Source organism: Lipophrys pholis, assembly GCF_963383615.2.
Source record: "Lipophrys pholis genome assembly, chromosome: 12".
Lineage (NCBI taxonomy): Eukaryota > Metazoa > Chordata > Actinopteri > Blenniiformes > Blenniidae > Lipophrys > Lipophrys pholis.
In genome coordinates this window covers 20,065,919-20,075,694 of record NC_137641.1, presented here as the reverse complement: position 1 = coordinate 20,075,694, position 9,776 = coordinate 20,065,919, and the positions used below count along the sequence as shown (strand labels likewise).

At 41.3% G+C, this 9,776-nt stretch overlaps 1 protein-coding gene across 4 annotated transcripts in view; it reads left to right on the top strand.

The window, feature by feature from the left end:
* Positions 1-2,729: 2,729 nt before the first annotated feature.
* The window catches only part of rai14 (retinoic acid induced 14), a 37,506-nt gene continuing 30,459 nt past the window's right edge, over positions 2,730-9,776 (top strand). For all 4 annotated transcript variants that reach the window (XR_013935842.1, XR_013935843.1, XM_080476598.1 and 1 more), the window contains exons 1-2: positions 2,730-3,126; positions 5,135-5,216. Coding sequence is in view for 2 of the 4 variants with exons in the window: in XM_080476598.1 (XP_080332724.1) it covers positions 5,181-5,216 (36 nt within the window). In the remaining 2 variants the exon portion in view is untranslated. The remainder of the gene's footprint in view (positions 3,127-5,134; positions 5,217-9,776) is intronic.

The following is a 9,776-nucleotide window of genomic DNA, read 5'->3' as shown; positions in this document are numbered from 1 at the left end:
ACGTCCGCCTTATAGAAAGTCGCGGACTTCCTGAAGCAAGCATCCGTGACTCATACATCAAAAGACTTTTTCTTTAGCCATTTTTATTAAAGACGTGTTATTCGGGACAATATTGGACTGGAATAGTTTACGAGCAAATCGCATTACACACGTCACCCCGCCCATACCAGAGGATTGTCGAAGCCAAATTGCAGTGGAGGGATTCATCTTGTGTATGAACACTCTTCGGTCGAGGAGACAAAAATCGGCGCCATTCGGAAATATTCGGTGGCTTCGTCCGAATTCCCGCACCACCACTCCCTATGAGGAGTGTCAGACATGCGGCCCGCAGGCCAAAACTGGCCCCTGAGACGGTCCAGTTCGGCCTGCTGGATGACTTTGCAAAGCGAAATAAATACAAATAAGTGCATTGACTGCATTGTCGTTAGTAATAAGATAAATAAGAAAACAGCTGATTGCAATCAGATGCAACAGTAAAAGTTATTTACATTTTTACTAAAGAAACGGCATTAATATCAGTATATAGGGGCGATCTGAAGGGGAGTTGGTGAAAACCTGCACCCTCCAGAAATTGTGCAGAAAAGCCTTTAGCAAAGAGTCTTCTGTGCTGGTCAGATGATGGCTGAAATAATATTTCACAGAGGGTGCATTCTGGAAAAGGTCAGTCAATAGTTTGGGATACTTGATTTTGAAGATCTGTGCAAAGTTTTTCTCTCCTCATACAGGGGCATCTGGATATAACAGAATATTATTGAAAATGTTTTGTGATGCTTCAGATATTTTACACTTAAACAATACTAAAAAGGTTAAAAAAAAATGTTTTTCATTGCGATAATCTTGGTCCAAAGAGAAACATCTGATCATTGAGAAATTCAAATATTTTCACCAACTATAAACTGGACTTTTGTGACTTATCAGCTAAACACATAAACAAGACAGAAGATTGTGTGGTCGAGGGGTGCGCCTGTAAATGCCATGTCTGTCATTCATATCTTACCTGAGAGGTGCAAACTGAAGCTCTTGTAATATAAACAGTCTACATGTTTCTTAACACGGTTTGTTGTGTATGGCGGTTAAAAACGCTCTTTATAAAGACGACATGTGTCTTTAATATAACAATATTCCATGTACAGAGCACCAACATGCTGTGCAGAGCTTGTCCACTAGATGTCACTGTCTTGGCAGCTAATGAGGCGCCACTTCCTTCATTCTTTGTTGCCTATAAAGTGAAATTATAATGCTCGGTGAGTCAACATTTGATACAAAAGTAGACACACCTTTGCTAAACAAACTAAATTCAGAAACAAGTAATCATGTTATTATATCAATATCTCTTAATGGATTTGTTTTGCATGTGTGTACACAGATTACCATATAAACCAGTATTTATAATATTTAACTAATGTTTATACTCACCCATTAATACATTTCTCCCTAAATTTGGACTTATAGCTTGATTGAAAATATATTGTGAAATTAGAGGATTTAGTCAGCAACTTATTCAAAATGATTTGGTCGTTTAAAACTTGGAAGCATGCTTTACATGGTTTTGGTAAGAGAGATGTATTGGTATCTATTCCAAAGCGTCACCTCATCCTCCCTGTATCAGCAGGACAGTCTTTACAGCTCAGACAGGTTCTGACCTGCATGAAATTAGTTAGCCCATAACGTCAAGATGACATGTTTGACTAACAATGTTTCACAACTCAAGAGGTGAGACATGCTGTGTGTACACAAACAGCAAGCACTGTGATAAAGAGGCATTCTACAAATATAAAAAAACAAAAAAGCAAAACACAATTACTACACCAAATCATTGTTTCCATTATAGCAGTAGGAGCAAGGATTTAACCGACATTTCCCAGAACTTTCTGACTGTGGTGTTACTGATCCTGTCATTACTAACCATGGACAGGTTTGTAATATTTGCTTTTAATGGGTTGGGCAAAGACATCTTATGAAGATCCAGTTCAACACTACTGCAATGTGTAAAAGCCACTAGCACAGGAAACTGTGAACTAAATAGAAGAAAACAGCATGAATAAGATTTATGCAACTTTCAGGAACAATGTACATCAACATGGAATATTATCTCACTGAGGGATTTTTTAAAAAATGGGGGAGGATTAGTCACTCCTCAAAGGTTGAATCCCCTTTAACTCTGGACCAACTTTCATAGTGCACATGCATTGTCTCATACCAAGCAGTCCTTTTTTTGTTTGTTGAATGGCTGACATTATTGCCACAGACAAGTATTACAACAAAATCAAAAAGCAGGAAATAACATGTTGGGGCAGGCATAAACAACCAAACCAGGTAGATGTGCCCACACACACATACTAAACCAAAACTCAAAGAAACAATAGAAGCAAGACTTGAATATGCATTGCTGTTGTAAACTATTATGAATTCCCCAAATCTATGCTTTATCAAAATCAGTTTAGCTCTACATTCCTCTTATTTCATTTCATTATGATTTCTTCACAAAACACAAGTGTTGTGGGAGACTTTTAAACTCCCTGGGACAGATCAATACTCAGCGAAAAATAACATTTAAACCTCCAGCTGGAGAAAACGTATCACCAAGTAAATAGATTCCTTTGTTTGGCTTTCCTGGCGGAGCAGCGTGATAGTTCTGCTCTCCTGTGGCTGTGGGGGTGATGTTTGGGGGGGGGGGGGGGGGGGGGGGGTGCGCCTGCCCCCTCGCTCCAGGAATGGGGCACAATGGGGAACACAAGCGGGCTCGCTCGCCGCAATCTCGAGAGCACACTGGCAGAGTGACGTCACTTTCCTAAACCCGCCAGCGGCCGTTGAGCGGAGCGGAGTCTTCCCGAGTCCTCCCGAGTTCTCCCGAGGTTTCCCGAGCTCCTCCTCGAGTCCCGAGCGAGAGACGAGCGGCTCAACTTTTAATGTATGCGGGCCGAGCCGAGCAGAGCCGCCGTGTGCAGTCGGGCAGTTTTCCCTCTCCTTTATGCATCCTCCCGGTCGACTGACTTCCACCACCACTCGCTGCTTCCTCACTTATTCAGCCGCTCGTCTGGTTTGTCTTCAAAACCAAAAAAAAAAAAAAAAGCGATTGTCTGTTTTCTGTGTCCAGCTTTCCAGCCAGTCCAACACACAACAGAGGTAAGTGTGTCCGCTCGTTTCACGTTAAACTTCATGTTAGGAGTTGGAGGGATGCTTCGGCATTTCCCAGGGTTTTAAAAGCCTCGCAAAGTGAAGTGTTGAATTATGACGAGGGAAAGCTTCTGTGTGCTCAGTTAACAGAGCATTTAATCTGACAACCGAAGTGTTTGTTGTACATTGATGCAGGACGGTGAACGAGCTGCAACTTCAACCACAACATCCATGCAGGAATCTCACTTGTTCATTTAACTAGTGTGCACGGATGCAAATACAAATGTACTTTACTGAATCATGAATAGTTCGTTCACTTAATTCTCACAACAGAAAGGCTTACTGACAATGAGGTTAGATGTGTTTGCTTCCCTTCATTGTAGATGCAGCTCCTCCAACAGTTAACAGAAATGTATCTCTTCACTCTTGGTCAGGATTTGGTTATGTCACTAGGTTATATTCAGTCTAATCATGTTCACACTTGCTTTACAAATGTGGAATCTCGTTTAATCCGAATGGATTGAATGTTGTTGGGAGTCCAGACACTACTGTTCATAATGAAAAAAAAAACACCTACAGCCCATCTCTTCTGGTACGGGAGTGTCTTCTCACATAAAGATCTAAATATGACTTTGTTTCTTGAGAATCCATGTCAAGATGCATTTGTCAGTACGAGCTCTCACAGACTGTTGTATCCTTGAGTATGCAGTGAGAATCCACATTTCCTTATAATGGATCAGTGATTAACCTCCTTCCAAAGAAAACTGCAATATGGAATGTCTTCTTGAATACTTGACATGCCAACATTCATTAACCCGTTCATCAAAGTATGGACCGCATAACTCTGCTTTTCCAACATTTGTAATTATTATATGTGACTGAGTGTGGATCCATCCCCACACCTCTCTTTTTGCTGGTTCAAAGAATTATCCATGTAGATTGTGCAGGAGTATGGTTTTTGCTGAGCTGTCTGTTGTTGGTGCGTTAACCAAAAAAGTAAAACTGAATGAAGGAGGGCTCATATTACGACAAACACGTCAAGTGATGAAAGCAATCGCAAACGACAAGGCAATATAAAATGTGACCATTCTTCAGTGTTTCATTTGAACCTCTTCACATCATTTGTTTCTTCTTTTTACACGAAAATGATTCAAAAGGCAGCTAAACAGGGTAATCTCGGAGCGAGAATAATAATAAATAGCACATAATATTTAGGAGAATAAAACATAAACAATACTCCAAATGAAAGTCCCATATTTAAGTTGAAACATTATCACTTAGTGCAGCTTGTTTTTCAGATTAGTAGTAGCACCTATACTCTGTAGCTGCGGGGCCCTGATGAATGCACACATTTTCCAAATGTTATTCCTTCAGACCAGACTGCCCGTAATCAGTTTGGGATCTCAGCAGAAACACAGGCAGACATAGATGACCCCTGGAAACAATGATAATGCAGTAAGTAAACAGTCCAAGTTGGGCTGGAATGCTCCGAAGGATATTTTGGGGTTAAAATCATCGACGAGGTCATTCCAGGCATGAAAAAGTGGAAACCGCTCCAGGCAGTCAGGGCGCAAAAATACAGTCGCCAGACATCCCCAAGGGTTTAACAGTGATTTATAACATCCTTGCAGGAAACAATACAAGCCAGAAGCCATTTTCTGCAACAGGTTTAGATTAGAATTGCATGTGGTGAAATCTACTCCCAAAACCTGCTATAAGTGAAAGTTACTATATTCAATATCTGTTACAACTTGCATTCCAGGCTCTTGTTTTGTTCCATTTTTCTACAGGAATGTGGCTTTAATAAGCCTCATATTTCAGTTTGCTCTTTTTATAATGGACTTATTAAATTTACTGAGGCTATACAGCTTAGTCACTGTGTTACATATCAAAGTAATACAGGAGTCCACAAGTTCGATCCTCAGAAACACTGAAGGACATTTAAAACGGGAGTTCACATCACTGACGCTAAGTTTAAACATGTGTTGTCGGGTTTTTTTTTTTTCTCTCTTCGCAGCCTTGACTGAGTGATTGAGTGAGTGACTGCATGGATCGGGCTGAACATGAAGAGCCTTAAAGCCAAGTTTAGAAAAACCGATGTAAGTACCGTAACATATGGTTATGACTATGAAAATATGTGCTGACATACAGATGTGTCTTTGTGTGTACATGTATGTCTTGGATTATTCCTCGGGTTTTTTGCAGCACATGCTCGCTTGATGTTTTGGTATTTGTGTAAACTATATTTTCTCACATGAACATTTCAGGACCTAAGTTTGGTGAACTATTGTGGGCGGTGTTATGTACATGACAAAGAGTTTTACTCAGCGAGGCAACGCAGTGACTGTACACTCTTCTTATTGAATCACTATGGAAAGCTTTTTTTTTTCCCTGAGGGGAATAATCCCACAAAGACCGCAGATATCCACAGATACTCTGGCTCTGCATTTGCTCCAGATGAGGATTTGATCCTGCTTGACTATGAATCAGTCTTCAGGGAGGCATTTCTTCACGTTACTTCAGTCATTCATTTGGTCACAGTCTGAGATGCTCTACGCTCACAGGAAGTGAGGCGTCTCCACTGTGTCTGACTCATCTGTTGTCACGGTGACCGTAATGACACAGAGCCAAAAAACTCCAGACAGGAAAAGTCTGGAGGGTTTGCTGGATGAATGGGGCGAGCGTCGGGAGATTGAGGGTGTGGCAGAAGTAAAGAAGTTGGCAAAATATTTAAAGGATTCTCCTAATGAGACGTTTGGCTTCCATAGAGTTTTCCTGAGATTAAGAGTGCGTGGCGGAGCGGGATAGAGGGCTCTGGCTCAATGGTATGAACTGCTGAGACTGAGAAATTGTGCCGGCGAGGAAGAAATAGGTGGAGAGGAGCTCTGCCTTGGTTCAACTATACCTACCGCAGAGATGACCATGCAGTGAGCTCGATGTCTGCTAGTGGAGACCCACCTGTAGAACAGTTAGGGGAAAAATAATTAAACGGGTATTTAAAGTGACTCAGGAAGAATTTTGTTTAAGAGAAGATGAATAGGAACAGAAAAAGCATGCATTTGATTTTGATCAATGTTCAGTTTTACGTGGCGCTTCCCTGCTTAATATTAGCAAAGTATTCCAAATTCAGTCAGCTATGTGAAGGAGTACAACAGCGTTCATTGTTCGAGAAAATGTTGAATCCAGCTTTGGCCTGCAAGGTCAAATAGTTCCTTCATGGTGAGTGAAAGTGGAGGGTTTTAGCCTCACCTTTATCAGGCGTTCTCGTGTCAGAACCTGCACCGTGTAAGGAAAGGCTGCACGAGGTTTGAGATGCTTTAGGACTGGAGAGCTCGTCTTCACTAAAATATCCAGTCGTAGGCGGCAGGAGAGAAGAAAGGGGAGAGCAGTGGATGTGAATGTTGCTTAGAAACACAACTGATGCCTTTTGCCATCATGCATGCATGCATGCCTTTGCACACCTCCCACCCACAATGTCGCACTTTGTCTCATTTTATGTAATAAATCCTCATTTTCATATGTGCACACTGATGGCGACTGGAACAGGAAACGACTGTCCTGTTGTACTGTATCAGTTACAATCAAGCATTGATAGACGATCTCTGGTTGGAACTGAAGTAACAAGGCGTTATTATCCTAATTTTGTGCGACTTTTTGGTTATGTAGTTGTGTTTTTGTGCCTCTTTTGAATCATTTTCTGTCGTGTATACCACCAACACTCGCAAACTAACTGGTTGAGCAGATTTCTTTGATGGCGGGAGAGTCTGTGATGGATTGGCGTTCGACAAATTTCACGTATATGTAGGCCAGGTTCAGAGGTATGGGACCAGGAAAGGGGACGAATGTGAAGTTGCAGTTTCTATAATCTCCCCTCCCTGCATTTCATATTCCGCTCCTGGAAGGCCGACTCTGCTCCCTGATGAAACACATTCACACTAACCAACCAAGTGAGGCGAGGGGTTACCAGGTTTTTATGGTGGTTTATTTGCTGATTAGGCATCTCTGGGGTCATTTTGTCTCACTTTCAGAGCCCGCAGAGATTTAAGGTCCGTTCCTGATGAGCTCATTCAGTAATCAGTGTACAGTCCAGAGTTGGTGATTACAATAAATGTGTACAATTAAGACAACTGCAGCAAAAGAAATCTTCACAGGCTAACATGTTTATCCGAGCAAATAGTCATTCCACTGCTTTATATAGAAACCCGGAAAGTTCCAATAGAAAGAAAATAATCTCTTAAGTTCTATTTCGAGCTCTGTGTGTGTCAGTGACAGATTACCCAGGAATGTTCCCCCCTTAAACTTCATTTAAAATAACCCCAAAACAACAGAAACGGAATGACTTTGTAGATAACTGCTGGATGAAGTAAAGACATTTCAGCGGTTCAGTGTGACGTCTTGGCTTTAAGGAGTTTCTCTGAGCTCAGTCAACTGAATGAGTCAGTCAGCCGAACCTTTAATAAAACACCTCGACAGCATGAAGTCTAAATAAGGCCAATGTAAAACAAAAAAAAAAGAAAGAAAAAAAGCAAAGTGGGTAGAGAGGAGATGATGATGGTTATTACTGTAATGTGATACAAGGCGTGAAACAGCTCCTCGATTATGAAACCTTGAACATGTGATTTTCAGTGATGATCAGCTATAGGGTAGAACAGAATAATGGACAGGATACTTAATGTGAAATAAAACCTTAAGATTCATCAGAGAAAAAGCTCTGATTTATTTTACGACTACACTAATAGCCAACTTCTGTGAACGTCATAGTAAACTGCCATGACGAACAACATAAAGCAAAAGTACACTGCATTTGAAAACGTACATTATGTCTGCGTTATTTCTGGTCTGATCTGTATAAATAACAACAAGGCATTTCAAAGACGTTTCCAAAACACACTTGACGTCATAATGCCGAAGTGGGGCGCAAACCTACAGAGAGGAAGATTTGAAACACACAATATGCACAGCTTGCTATTCGTCTGATTTGAAAAGAAAACTTTGTACAACATCGATAGTAAATACACTCCCAATCCACTTTAACTTCATTAGCTTGCCGGAGCCTCACCTTGTGATACACACAACTCTGGGAGAGTTCACATGCGCTACATTTGGTCGGGTTAAAATGAATTCTGATGCGAATGCGGCGCCAGTGCGGGCCATTTGTGGAAGTGTGAATCCTGCCATCCAAACCCTGGAGTGCATCAAAAACCAAGTCTGCTTAAAAAGTAGGTCAGTTTGCTTGTACACTTGGTACTCGATACACTTTGATGGTATGAACGCAGCATGCCCAAATGGCTGTAAATGCACCAGCCGTAGCACGTGACAGACGTCAGAAGCTCCGTATCCTCGCAGCTTATCGTAATTGATGTACATAAAGGGGGATTTACTGCCCTAGTTTTAACTCTTTTATACATTTTATAGACTGTGGGTGCGTTCTTAGCTTGTAAAAATCCCACCACAGTAATCCAGCATGCATTGTGTTGCGTTTAGCTCGGCACACAACATTACTGTGGGTGTTATGTTGTAGAACATACATCACAGCAGCTGTCCAACATCTGTCTTGTTTACGTCGTTTAGTTGGGGTGTAAAAATGAAAGTGTGAACACAAAGTCTTGAGAATTTTTGTTTTTAAACTTTGACACAGGCCAGGAAACTGCTCCACACATGTGAACTATGCCTAAAACTGCAGCAGGCCAGTATGGAGTCCTAGCCCTCCTGTAGGAGTCGCCCCCACCAACTTCAACTTTACCCAAGTGTAAACTGCAAGGTCAAGATTGTAGCGGAGGTTATGTTTGTTGTATTTCCATTAAGTGGTTAAGACCCGAGACGATGTGTCATCAGTTAAGTCAGTCATGATGCCATGTTGTTATAGATTACCGAGGAACTATCTGCAAAGGTCAAATTCTGTCATCAGTATGCACTGAAATACAAAAAAAAACCTGTTATTACAGGCTTATTTCAATGAAATCAAAACGTATCAGGCTCCACAATGGTTTGACTACAATAATTATACTGTTTCACAGATACCAGTCCAGAGTATCGGCCTGATCCTGCGTGTACATACTCGTACTCATAATAGTGCTCGAATGCATCACACCCCGGACCCATAGCTTTATATCAACTGACAGCAACATCTCGGAGGAATAGCTAATCAAACAGTTTTTGTATGTTTTAGTGATGGCTCTATATCGACAAGCGACCCAATATAAAGTTTAAAAAATGGTATTGGTGTATCACTAATAAACTAATTCCATTGCAGTCATTGGGTTAGATGAAAATACATTCCCGTCAACCAAGTGTATTCTTTCTCTAGACTAAGAGCCCGTTTGATTGTTGAAAAACGCATGTAGAAACATCGTGCAAACGATCTCGGCGCTGCACAGCCAGGGACACTCAGCAGAATGTGTCACTGGGTTAAGCAGATCAGCTTTCTCGAATGCTGCGCTGTAAATGCAGCACGGTGTGAAAACACTTCCCACACTGAAGGTGCTCAGGCATTTCCAAGTTTAATATTCAACGGGGTAAATGCTGCACAAAAGGCTAACGAATGAATGTGTGGTTTTCTCGCAGATTATGCAACAGTGATAAAAATGAAATGATTTTATTTATTTTTTGTCCTGCTTCCGACATCATCAAGGATGCGTGCTTGATGGACTTTCATCATA